We start from the raw sequence: 14,099 nt of genomic DNA on the forward strand, positions 1-14,099 counted from the left end.
AAAACGTTCCCAATCCCGAGGCTGACTACTCTTTTGGCAACTTTATAAGCCTTTTTCTTTGATCTGATAGAATCCTTAACTTCTCTTGGTAGCCATGGATCACTTGGTAACTTAAAGAAATGTACATTTGTTGCAAACCATGTATTAATTCCTTAAATGCTAACCATTGCCTGTCCACCATCATATATTTTGATATAGCTCCCCAATCTACCACAACCAACTTGTTCCTCATACATTTGTAGTTTCCTTTGTTTAGATTAAAGACCTTGGGAGCGATTTAATGGCCTTGTCACACCCGGCTTGGTGACGTGGCAAGGCTGTTGAATCTCATGATAGGCCTCTTGTGAGATTCGCAACACTCTTGTGGGATTTAACAGAACCTCGCGAGAGGTCATGATCTGTATCTCGATCCAGCGAGATCCAGATGAACACATTTAAATGAGCCATTACAGCTGCACCTTATTTTCCTGGGGCCTGGGAATGAACAGCCTCGCCTGGGGGAATTTGCCATGGTGCAGATTAGTACTGGTCCACCCAAACGTGGACCAGCATAACACACCTTGGGGGGTCTCCCATGCCATCTGAGACTCGAGTGGTCAGGCTCTGGGCAAGGTGGTACTCTCACATTCCCGCTAGCACCCGGGCATCCTGGCAGTGCCACCCTGGTGCTACCAGGGTGACCAGTTGGCATTGCCAGGCTGTCAGTGCCAAAGTGACCGGATGCCAGGTTGCTCGTGCTAGAGATCAGGCTGGTGGGTACCTTGACCTTAAGAGATGGGGTGAGGGGGGTTCAAGGACCCAGTAAGACGTAGGTTGGGTGCAGTGTGGGGGGAGGGATCCGTAGGCCCCGGTGGGGTAGCTGAGGAGGGTTGAAGGATTGGGGCAGCATTTAAATATGGCGCCCCGATCCACGAATATTCTTTCTGCACTGGCGAGAAATGATTGTAAGTGGCCTCGGTGAAGCGTCCTCTTCAAGGCCAAAATCAAATGGCAAAGTCCCATTAAATAGTCGTGCCATTCTCGTTGTTTCAGATGCCAAGTGACACCATGCTAAATGTGCCCAAATCACCAAAATGTCCTGCTAAATAATACCCCTTAATTTTGGATTGAACTATATCACTTTCAAACATAATTTAAAATTCTATCATGTTATGGTCACTCTTACCTAGAGGCTCCTTTAAAAGGAGATTGTCAATTAGCCCATTCTCATTGCACAATATCAGATCTAAAATAGCACATTTTTTGGTGGGTTCCTCAACATAATATTCTAGAAAACCATTGTGCATACATTCCAAGAATTCAGCCTTCTCAGCATTAGTGCTAATTAGGTTTACCCAGTCGATATGTAATTTGAAATCCTTATGACCACTGTATTAAGCTTGTTAAACGCACATAGAATTTCCTGATTTATGCCATGCCCTACATTAGCACTACCATTTGGCAGCCCGCAAACAGCTCCTACTAAAGTTTGTTGCTCCTTACTGTTTCTGAAGATATCCATCTCCACAATGGAGCCAGCCAGCAAAAGAGTGCTGGATAGAGCTTTTGACAGGAACCAGCCCACACCATATAAAGGCACTCCCGAAAATCAGACAGCCTGGGAATCCTAGATTCAGGATCCACCCGCCATTTTTAAAGGACTCCCGAGCCTTCCCGAATGAGTGAAAATCTAGGCTTACATTTCTACACACCTCAGCTGAAGCTATAGTGGAAGCAACTCTGAGGAAATTCCCAGCGAATGATATTTTCAGATACTTTACTCTTGTGGTTACTTATTAGGCCAAAACAATTCAATGAGCAGATTTTGAACTGTAGTATCCAACATGATACTCATGTTGGGGCCTCACGGTAGCATGGTGGTTAGCATCAATGCTTCACAGCTCCAGGGTCCCAGGTTCGATTCCCGGCTGGGTCACTGTCTGTGTGGAGTCTGCACGTCCTCCCCGTGTGTGCGTGGGTTTCCTCCGGGTGCTCCGGTTTCCTCCCACAGTCCAAAGATGTGCGGGTTAGGTGGATTGGCCATGCTAAATTGCCCATAGTGTAAGGTTAATGGGGGGATTGTTGGGTTACGGGTATACGGGTTACGTGGGTTTAAGTGGGGTGATCATTGCTCGGCGCAACATCGAGGGCCGAAGGGCCTGTTCTGTGCTGTACTGTTCTATGTTCTATGATAATGCACTGCATTTATTTATTCATTGCGAGCCATGTGTAACATTACCAATAACCGAAGCAAACAGTTCAGGGGCTGAGCTTCCAGCTGCCATGAAGGTGGCACCCGCAACATCTTCACTCAGATGTAATCTCTATATAAAAAAAGAAAGAAAAACATCATGGCAGGTTATTGGAAATTCTTCCAGTCAAATTCTATCACTCCTACGGTTTTTAGAATGATTTGAACAAATTTGTTTTTCAATATGCCCCTCGCCATGTTAGCTAGAATACTAAATACATAATTCATTTTCTCAAGGATTATTTTTACTTTCTGTTCCGCTAAATCCTTTTTTAGGTCATTAATCAGCCCGATCATGGACGTTTAATTCAATTCTCTGAGTTATTAGCTTCTGTGTCATTCACACCGGAGTTACACATCACCTTTTGAATATTTTCAATATTAAGTGTGATCTTTACCAAACCAAGCAAGAGCAATTTTCTAAAGATAAAGATAATTAGCAAAACAGAGGTGGACGAGTCCTTGAGATTCGACTTTACCGGTAAAAACCTGGTGTGTTACATCGATTCATCCCCATCTCATCAAACTACTTCAGGACAGCTGGGATACCATGGTGTAACTGAAGTTTTTCGTTGGCGTTATGTTCAGAACAAACTGGTTTGGCGGTTCTATCGGTTCATACTGTGCCCCAGAACATTGAGAGTGTGCCACAAATCCATGAGATCAAGCTGCATTTGACACATCTCACCAGAACTCTGTCAGCAGGTTCTATTTGCACTCAGGTCATCCTGAGTAAGACAGGGACGTATACACTCTAACGGAGTTCATTTCATTGCTAATCAGATGCTTTGATGTTTTAGAAAGATCCCCGGTACCACTTTTTTGTTTCCAGTGCTGTCAATGTCATTTAAATGCACTTCAACATACCTCACATATTTTTTCCAAAGCTGGAACAAAGAAATCATCGCAAATTATCGCCAGTGCATAAAACATATACACAGTCTGTGAAGAGAAAAGAACAAGTGTCACTCATTTTCCCCCCAAATGTTTCTTTTTCCAACATTTATTGCTCCCTCCGCTCCCCCCCCCCCCCCTCCTCCACCCCCCATACCCCGCTAAAATTCCTTAAGCCATGATTTCTGTTTGTATCCTGGAGACAAATAGTCCAGTCTATGGCATTCACCATGCATAACATTCATGTTATCTTCATAAGCGGGCAACAGGAGTGGGCATCTGCTGGGACAAACTGAATTGAGAATTTCCAGACCTTAACATGGATAACAATATCATTAGAAACATTCCAGCTGGTTGACTGTATTAAGAATTTCCATAGCCATGCCAGTTATAAAATAATACAGCAAAAAGAATTAATGGGCCCATTTTTAAAATTACATGCTATGTGATAGGTGCTGAACGCCTTTCTGCTTTGGTTAGTATGTTACCGATAGAATTGATCAACTGTTGCAATTCAGAGACTGCCTTCTGTATGGTCCAGCTGGTCAATGGCAGATTTGGTGTTGCAAAACTCTTCTCTTCCATTCTCTTTTGGGAGCTAGAGTATGCTGCTCAATGGCATCTACCTCTATGATAATTTTTGTTATCGTCTTCTGAATTGACGCACATTGAAGGAAAAGTCTCAGATGTTTTAGGATATGAAGGGCGTGTTTCAATTCACTGCGGGCAATCGTTGAAGTGGAGAGCCCCGATTGTCTGAAAATACTCTCCAGTTTCCAGCCGCAATAACCCAAATGGCTCAAAACTATGGGAGGCGGGGGGAATCCACAATGGGAGTTTAATGACCCAGATGTTTTTACAACAATACCCTTCGATAAACCGCAAACATGCAAATATTTATTCTGAATAATTACAGCCAAGGAACATTATGTGAGTCATAAATAGTATGACATGCATAAGTTATGAATATTTTCACAGTTATCCTTTGAGGTATTTGCAAAAACAAGATACATCACCGCCAACTTTGGCAGTCTCACTGGAGTTGGTTGGTTTTCTCAGATAGAAGTCCCTAGAGCAGCCAGACTATTGTAGCGTTTGTCAGCTTTTTACTTTTGATTGGCGAGAGAAATAACGCTTGCCGCTGTCTTTGAAAAATGACAGACTTCTCTATTAAGTATTGCTTTAATTCTGTGAAGATATGGAAATTTGTTGATTCAATCACATCGTCCTTCACCTCACAAGTTTCTCTGGGCCTTTATAGCCTGTTGTAGTCCAAGCATTCTGACAGTACTGCTTCGCAGAATTTATATCGTTCAGCCCAAAAGATGCACATTTTCCTTTAATCCATTTCTCAGCTAGAATACGGAGTTACTGGAACATGGTTTGCACTGTAATCTGCTGTTAGCTGTTTTCTGTGTTTCATAGTGACAGCAATGTTTTATTTGTGTAGTCTGAGCAATGTGATCAAAATTTGAATAATCCGAACAAGGCTCCTTTTTAAAAAATATTTTTATTCTCCTCCTTTTTCACATTTTCTCCCAAATGTACACCCACCAATAAAAAAAAATAATCAGCAACAAATATGTCAATCCCCATAACAATAACAACGATCCCATTCTCCCACTACCCCAAACATTAGCGCACACGTTTACATAAAAAAATGACAAAAAGGAATCAGGAATCACCCATAGTCACCTTTAATACACACAGCACCCCCCCCCCCCCCCCCGCAACCCTCCCACCTTTCCCCCCCAACTAATGTTCGATGTTATCCAGTTCTTGAAAGTGCAGAATGAATAATGCCCATGAATTGTAAAACCCCTCTGTCCTTCCCCTCAGTTCAAACTTAACCTTCTCAAGAGTCAAGAATGGAACAAGAACAAGGCTCCTTTTTAAATTAATTCATGTATTGCTGTTCCTGAAATTAAAGTGCGGCGGACTGGAAAATAGCAACATTTTTAGCTCAGCAGTAACTAAGCAGGGTTATTATGCGGTTATCATTTTAAGTGCCCATGTGTCTCCATGTTTGAAAATGAGGCGATGAGACCCAACCTTTAATAAGATACAAAAATGGGTGTGGGAATTACAAAGTATGATTAACCCACGCCCAATGCTTCCGATGAAGACGGCATGCACAATCGTTAGAAGATAGCTGCACTTAATGCTAGCCTGCATTACTTAAAGTCCGCCTGCACAGTCTAAAAGAGTGATGCATTTTGAATCAAGGGTAATAATGTCATTCAACATCAAGTGAAGGTGGTTACACTCTCCCATGTCAGAATGGTTATTGCCTGGAATAAGCATGGCGTCAACTTTACTTGCTAAATGTCAGCCAAACTTGAATGTTGTCCGGATCTTATTGCATGTGGGCACAGATTGTTTTAATATCCGAGGAGTTGCGAATGGTACTGAACATTGTACAATCATCAGCGACCATCCCCACTTCTGATTTTTATGATGGGGGGGGGGGGGGAAGGCCATTCATAAAGCACCTGGAGATGGTTGGACTGAGGACACTGTCCTGAGGAACTCCTCAATGATGCCCTGGGGCTAGGATGAGTAGCCTCCAAAGAGCACAACCAACTTCCTTTGTGCTGGGTATGACTCCAGCCAAGGTTGCTAGAGCATCCTGATGCCACACTCAGTCAAATGCTGCCTTTATGTCATGCGCAGTCACTCTCACCTACCTGTGGTGAAAACAGTTTCAAATCAGAAGTACAATGTTTTAGCCCTACTTCTGCTGCTATGTCTGATGCTATGAGGGCTATATTAGTTATCTTCAAACCACGCCAGATCATTTGAGGGCGGCGCGGTTGCAAAGTTGTTAGCACTGCTGCCTCACATCGCCAGCGCCCGGGTTCAATTCCAACATTGGGTGACTGTCTGTGTGGAGTTTACACCTTCTCACTGTGTCTTTGTGGTTTCCTCAATGTGCTCCGGTTTTTTATAAATTTAGCGTATCCAATTATTTTTTTCCAATTAAGGGGCAATTCAGCGTGGCCAATCCACCTAACCTGCACATCTTTGGGTTGTGGGGGTGAAACCCATGCAGGCACGGGGAGAACGTGCAAACTCCACACGGACAGTGACCCAGGGCCGGGATTCGAACCCGGGTCCTCAGCGCCATAGGCAGCAATGCTAACCACTGTGCCACCGTGCTGCCCCGGCAGTGCTAAATTGCCCCTTAGTGTCCAAAGATGTGTAGGTTAAGTTACGGGGTTGCGAGGATGGGATAGGGGAATGAGCCTGGGTAGGGTGCTCTTTTGGAGGGTCAGTGCCAACTTGATGGGCTGCAGGGCTTCCCTCTGCACTGGAGGGATTCTATTCTATAGAAATAGGCTAGTAAAAAAAATGAAGGCCTTGCATTTCTAACTACCTTTTACAGCCTCAGGACATCCCAAACCACCACACAACCAATGAAATGCTTTTTGTGAAGTGCATTCGCTGTTCACAATGTAGGAAATGCAGCAGCCAGTTTTCACAACAAGCTCCAACATATAAATATGGGTTAATGGCCAGATATCTAATTCACTGATATTGGTTGGGGGATAAAGATCCACCAGGACGGGGGGGGGGGGGGAGACTTCATGGGACTTCTTCGAAGCAGTTTCATTGGATTGTTTATGCCCATGTGAGAGGGAAGGCTACACCTTAGAACATAGAACATAGAACAGTACAGCACAGAACAGGCCCTTCGGCCCTCGATGTTGTGCCGAGCAATGATCACCCTACTCAAACCCACGTATCCACCCTATACCCGTAACCCAACAATCCCCCCCCCAACCTTACTTTTAAGGACACTACGGGCAATTTAGCATGGCCAATCCACCTAACCCGCACATCTTTGGACTGTGGGAGGAAACCGGAGCACCCGGAGGAATCCCACGCACACACGGGGAGGACGTGCAGACTCCACACAGACAGTGACCCAGCTGGGAATCGAACCTGGGACCCTGGAGCTGTGAAACATTTATGCTAACCACCATGCTACCGTGCTGGGTGGCACCTCTGGGAGGGCAGCACTTCCCAGGGACTGCACTGATGTTTCAGCCTTGATTTTCTCATGCGTCCTGAGCATGATTTGAGCCTTCTGACTCTGAGGCAAGAGTGTTATCAACTGAGCCAAGGCTGAAGAAGAAAGTTTCCACCCTGTCAGGATATGCTCGCATTCTGGTCCCCGGGATGGAAGGCAGCAGCCACTATCCAGTCCCTCAGAGAGAAAAATATCGGAAAAGATAAATAATTCCGCACTAAACCACTTTGTCGGCTGTCTGATCTCGAAACTGGTAATGGGCCGTTCACATCAGTAGGCTGACTGCAGCTTTTTTTGACAAGCCCCCATCAAATCACTCTTGCTCGTATGCAACAGAAATCACCGGATGCCACAATGAAGGGTTTGTTCTGTGCTTTGACCACAGGGAATATGTTGATGGAAACCCAAAATAAAAAGGAACAATTGAATGCAAGTGGCATCTTGACACAGCTCACCAAAGACATAATGAATTGAAAGGCTTCTAGGATGGTATAAATTACTTTTACTGGTTCTAGTGGGAATCAGAAAAGGTGACTTAAGTGAGATGTGCAGCTAAGAAAGTAAGATAACATCTAAAGAACAGAAAATCAAGGTCTGGGAATGACAGCACCAAAGCTGAGTTTAAGCCTCACGATTTGACATGAAGGGCTTCGAGGCATCTTCATACCCAAAATAGACTGTCTAGAGGGCAGGCTAAGGTGAACAGGAAAGTATCCTGTAGAGAAAGGCTGCTCCAGAAGTTCACGATCCCGTCAGAGTTCGGAAGAGTGGGTTTTCTTATTTTCTTGGATTTTCAGGCAGTGTTCCAGTGGCCAGAGTGAGGAATTGAATGACATCCATTACAGAGTGAGCTCAAACGCCGCGAATGGAAGTCTAAGAATTTGCAATCAGCTCAGAAATAAATCTGGAGAGGGAAATAATGGCACCGGTAAAAGTGACTGTGAAACTACTGCATTGCAGCAAGTTGAAGACTAAATTTGTCGGTGGCTGCCACAGAGCTTCATGTCAATCTGATACACAGAAGACCTTATCTTGAGCAACAGCTGGCCGTTGCATAAACAGTCCTATTGATATCCTCCTCCCGGATATAAGGAGCCATCATCTCAGAAAGCTCTTTTGTGAACACAAACTGTTCCCATTCACGCTGCCTCCTGAATGTCATTTCCACCTATGACCTATTCTGTATCCACGACCACTGTGCATCCATAATCTGAATGAAAACGCACATTGTGTTGTGTGTGTGTGTCTGTATGTACGTGCGCACCTGGGTGGGGGAGGTAGGGGGCTGGGGGGGGGGGGGGGGGGGGGATTTGGTGTCTCTCTCCACCAGGTTTACTTTAATGCGATAGTTATTTGACCTCTTTAATTTAGTGCTCCTCCTGCACGATAATTGAGTGGCTGAAGTGCACGGGGCAGCTGCCTGCTGTATTAAATGAGGTAACTCGTGGCCTTTGTCACACATTAGCAATTTCCCTGCTGAGGATTATAGATGTGTTACGAGTGTGCCACCTGCACAGGCTTCTCAGGCATTGTAAACATGCACTGTCCTGACTGGTGACACCAACTCGCCATGCCTTTTGTAGTGGGCAGATGTCCAGCATGGGGGTGGGGTGGGGGGGTCTGCGGGAGTAATCTCATAGACACTATTTTGTGGAGGTGACGAGGGGGTCTCCACGGCCAGTTGGAGGGCGGCGGGAAGCCTGTGTTGTCTCCTTTGACAGAGGCCTGCCGAATCACTAGCCAATCAGGCAGTTGGGTGGCCAGCAGCGGGCCTCTCTGCAGAATCAGGACTTCAGGGGCAAGATCCCACCTGCCGAGAACTCTGCCCAATCAGAGACCAGCACCTCTCATGAACAGCAGTGGCATTGGAGAGGCAGTGGCTGCTGCCGGAATGACAACCATGGAGGTCCCCCTGGCCAAAGGTAAATAATGGCAGGAGGGCTTTCATAGAGTGGGATTGCAGTGAAGAGTGAGTGGGGAGATCAGCAGCCAGGGCGGTGAGGGGGGAGGGGAGCAGCGGATGGCCCTCTCATTCCTGATTCTGGGTCCCTTGATCAGACACCGAGTGTCTTTTGAAGGAAGTAAACAGCCTCCATCCTACCAACCCCAAGGGACCACAAGCAGCTTGCACACGTCTTCTTGTCAGGCCTGCCACATGACTACAGCTGGGTTAAGGCCAACGGCAGTTTGATGAGGACCTTAAATGATCATTAATTGTCCATTTAAAGGATTCGATTGGTAGTGGGACAAGAAGATCAACCACAAGTTCTGGCGTTCTAGGTTTATTCTGGCTGAAGGTGGCAGGGTGCTCATCCATCACCCTCCTACCCAATTGTCTTCATTGCCCCCAAACACACCACTAGAGAGGGCAGAAATTCCGACCAATGATGCCAATCAAGTAACTGAGTACATGAGTGTTATAACCTGTCTGCTTACCATTGGCTGGGGACTAATGGCAATCCCACAATCCTATGGGAGTATGAGCTTCCCCAATGAGGGGGGGGCGGAGAAATCATTAGCAGACTCCCTGCATAAATAGAGCTGGCTAGTTTGGAACCAGCAGAGAGAGAGGAGTGAGCAGCAAGGGAAGTTGCTGCTGCTGTTGTGTATATATGTTAATTTGTAAATAAATGTTATTTCTTTGTATCCTGAAAACTCGTGCTGGATTCTTCGTGGCACTCACAAAAATGAGAAATACTTGTATATATTCCAGTCCCATTTTCTTGGAAGCTAAAAGAGACAGCCCTGTGTCATCTGGAGGCTCCTATAAGATCAGTCTGGCAGAAGGAAAGACTTCCCCCAGGGGACTCCTCTGCAAATTAATTGCACGCCTGTGAAATTAGCCATCATGGCAGCACAGACGCAAGTAATGAACTCCTTCAACTGACCGACCATCTGCTCTATGTCCCCACAGGCCGTACCCAGTGCATAGACAAATTGCAGTACTTTATTTAAGCATCCTTCATTTAAAAGACACTCCATATGAGACCTGGGTCCCTAGGGTTTTCAGCCAAGGAACACCAGTTCCTGACTCTCTGGTCCAAAACATTTAATCCCTTATCTCTGACCCACAGCTCTTCCTGCCCATTCATGTTCCGTGCAATCTGCACTAATTCACTGGCAAATGCCCCACAGGTGAATATTACTTGGCTAGTATTTGGAAGAGACAGGGTGAGTATCAGGATGTGCCATATGCTGGCTTCAGGGCAGGCAGCACAGGGAATTGCCGTATCTTCTATCTCCTGGGCAGCACGGTAGCATTGTGGATAGCACAATCGCTTCACAGCTCCAGGGTCCCAGGTTCGATTCCGGCTTGGGTCACTGTCTGTGTGGAGTCTGCACATCCTCCCCGTGTGTGCGTGGGTTTCCTCCGGGTGCTCCGGTTTCCTCCCACAATCACAAAGATGTGCAGGTTAGGTGGATTGGCCATGATAAATTGCCCTTAGTGTCCAAAATTGCCCTTAGTGTTGGGTGGGGTTACTGGGTTATGGGGATAGGGTGGAGGTGTTGACCTTGGGTAGGGTGCTCTTTCCAAGAGTCGGTGCAGACTCGATGGGCCGAATGGCCTCCTTCTGCACTGTAAATTCTATGAAATTCCTCTGATAATTGTGGTTGTGTCACATCTAGAGGACGAGTAGAAGTAGAGGGGTTAGAATGGGCTGGTCAAGAGCAAGGTTCACATGTGACTTAAAGTGGAAAGAATAAACATGGGGTAAAAGAATGAGCATGGGAGTGTGGTGATCAAGATTACTGACATGCGGGGCTGGATTTCAATTCATGGGCAGGGATGTCACAGACAGCCAATGGCATTCCTGTGCAGGACTCTCCATTGGTGGCTTCAGCAGACTTTGACAACTTGGCTTCATTGGTCCATTACCACCTGAAGCAGGTGGAAAGGGGCAGCTGGCTGGTTTTGGAGAGATTAGAATCATGGGCATGACCACTGGTTCTGGGGTGAGTTGTTGAGGATATGGGAAATGGGGATGAGGTAACTGGGGCCATACAAGAATTGAACGGGGAGGTGGTAGAAGACTGGAGTCCACATCCAAATGCAGCAAGACCTGGACAATATCCAGGCTAACGATAGGCAAGTAAGATTCACGCTATGCATAGCAAAGGAACATGTCCTCTAGTTACCAAACAAGGTCATAACTCCTTTGTTAACAGACCCGGTTAACAGACAGGCCGTAATGGATGTGACACAAAGTGCATGACCCGAACAGTTCAGTTTCATATAAAACCATGAGAGAAGGGCCAGTTTCAGGTCGAGCCAGGAGGCCGAAGAGGTTAGGAAACTCTCGAAACTCTTCAACACAGTGAGAGATTAAGAATGATAAATGACAAGCATGCTGAGTGCAAAGCCTGCTTGGAAGGTGTGGCATGATCCTCTCACCTTGCTTGACCTCACAAGGTCAATTCAACTTGCTGCAACACTTTGCTTTCAGACGTGGGAACTGCAAAGTTGATAGTGATTGCATTGACCATCAGCTACCAGTGAACCTGAGTACTTCATGGATCTTAATCAGGACTTTCTCCGTGTGTTGTGCTTGGCTTGGCAGCTGCTTCACTGTTGCCGCTGAAAACCACTCACAGTAATTTGCCGGCATTCATGTCTGATTGGGGAGGAAGTGTGTGGAATCCCATAAAGGTCAGTACTGTGATCCTTATAATTTTTAATCGGCATAAATAAACCGGATATTGAAAAGTAAACTGGTCAAATTTTGCTGATGACACATGGATCAGGTGAACAATTGCTGTAGCAAAATATTTGCACTTGCATTTAGATCAGCTGTGTAAAGAAACAAACACGTATCGCACATTGAAGGTCAACACTGCTAAATATAAAGAATTCAACATACTCAAAAATCATGGCATATAAGTGTACAATGATTAGGATAAATTTAGCACAGTAATATTTAGAAAGGAGCCAGAAATTGTGGCAAAACATTTCAAATTAGAGAATCATAAGATACATAAGAAGGAAAATAAAGAATGCTGTCAACAGAAATTAAGATAAAGTTTTATAATTAACTGTTTTGACCACATTTAGAATAGTGTTAGACAATGGTCACCGCACCACAGAAGTGTTATGCTTGCATTTTAAAGGTCAACCAGACAAATCTGAAATGTAAAAGAGAATGAGATACGTGCAAATGTTAGAGGAACTTAAGCTTCAGAGTCTAAGAGTTGGGGTGGCACGGTGGCACAGTGGTTAGCACCGCTGCCTCACAGTGCTAGGGACCCGGGTTCGATTCCAGCCTTGGCCGACTATCAGTCTGGAGTTTGCACGTTCCCCCCGTGTCTGCATAGGTTTCCTCTGGGTGATCCGGTTTCCTCCCACAGTCCAAAGATGTGCAGGTTAGGTGCATTGGCCATGATAAATTGCACATTAATGTCCAAAAAGGTTAGCTGGGGTGACTGGGTTACGGGGATCGGGTGGGGGAATGGGCCCAGGTAGGGTGCTCTTTCAGAGAGTCAGTGCAGATCTGATGGTCTAAATGGCCTCTGCCTGCACGAGGAATTCTATGATTCTAGAAAGAAGTTGATGTCTCTAATTTATTAAAAGGTCTTAATAAGGTAATTGACACATTATACTTTACAACATGTCATAGAATGAAGGTAGGGAAGCCAAACAACCTTTCCTCATTTATGAACTTTGCTATGCTTTTTATATCACTGACACAGATTAAAACTGCTTCCTCATCACTTGCCAGTTCGGTTGGTGGATGGAGATGATGTTCAACTGGCTGATTATTTATTTCAAAGCAGCTTTCTGACATGGATTGAGAGATATGCTCCTGGGCTGAAGCTTTTTATCCTCCTGTATATTACCTCCTGCAGGATGCTGAATCTGTCCGTTCCTAGAATGCACCTTTCATGAATGTGCTTACGCATGTGTACACAGGTGGGCCTGTTCCTCAGTCAACATCTAAACCAATTCTTTCAGTTTTGCAAATCACCTTGCTTCAATTATCTACAACAAATAACATGGGTAACTTTTTACCAGCTCCTGTGATTTTCACAGGCCCAAAAACTGAAGGGGTAAATTCTTACACGAAAATAAGGTGGAATATCTGAGTTGTTCCCTGTGGCGAGATGGCTCCCTACGCCAATGGGAATAGGAAAATTAGTGGGTGGAATGTTAGTTATGGGCAAAATAAATACAATTTTCACGCACGAGTTGATGACGGTCAAGATTTGAAGTATTTCATCCCAATTGTATATCTTCGTAAAGTAAAAATTGAATAGGAAGACTGTTTCCCTGTGGCTATAATGTTAATTTTCTTCATATGTGTCTGCTTTACCTCAAAACATTATTTCTGGTTGGAAGATGGTATTAAATTAATATGCCATGGATATACTCCCCAAGAGAAAAAATCATATAAATGTAAGTATACTTACTGCTGCTATATGAAGTAATACACCTCCTTGTTGCCTCTCCTTATTGGTAAAAAGGTCACTTGGAAATTCATGGATAGCTGTAATGGGAACAACACACGTCAAATGTTGTAAACGATCTCCAGAAATGCTCTTCAGCAAAATGGGCAGGAGATTGTGCAGACGACAGGAACCCACCAAAACATGACAAAAATAAATAGACAATCTCAGAAAATTAAATATGTTGAGTAGAACAAACTTCAGTAAATTAGAGCAAATAACCTTTATTGAGAGCATGACTGTAGCTTATGTCTTTATTAACTTAATTGTTTGGTATGACTGTCCTCAAGTATATAATCCAGGCCACGTTTGAAATTATTAAAGCTTTATCAGAAATTACGCCCCATTTTTTCCATTTAGAATTTAAACGTGGCTGGATTTAATTTTTTTTTTAAATTCATTTGAGGGATGTGGGCTTTGCTGCCGAGGCCAACGTTTATAACCCAGCCCGTTGCTAGGGGAAACATGGTTGCCGGGCCTACTTGATCACAAGAGAGGCCGCGC

At 44.8% G+C, this 14,099-nt stretch overlaps 1 protein-coding gene across 2 annotated transcripts in view; it reads right to left on the reverse strand.

The window, feature by feature from the left end:
- Positions 1-14,099, reverse strand: part of LOC119951867 (sodium/potassium/calcium exchanger 4-like) — a 295,680-nt gene that overhangs the window by 107,393 nt on the left and 174,188 nt on the right. For both annotated transcript variants that reach the window (XM_038775239.1, XM_038775240.1), the window contains 3 exons: positions 13,560-13,636; positions 3,098-3,172; positions 2,219-2,303 (listed from right to left, as the gene is read on the reverse strand). In XM_038775239.1, the coding sequence (XP_038631167.1) occupies positions 2,219-2,303; positions 3,098-3,172; positions 13,560-13,636 (237 nt within the window). The remainder of the gene's footprint in view (positions 1-2,218; positions 2,304-3,097; positions 3,173-13,559; positions 13,637-14,099) is intronic.

The sequence above is a fragment of the Scyliorhinus canicula genome, chromosome 2 (assembly GCF_902713615.1).
Source record: "Scyliorhinus canicula chromosome 2, sScyCan1.1, whole genome shotgun sequence".
Taxonomy (NCBI): Eukaryota; Metazoa; Chordata; class Chondrichthyes; order Carcharhiniformes; family Scyliorhinidae; genus Scyliorhinus; species Scyliorhinus canicula.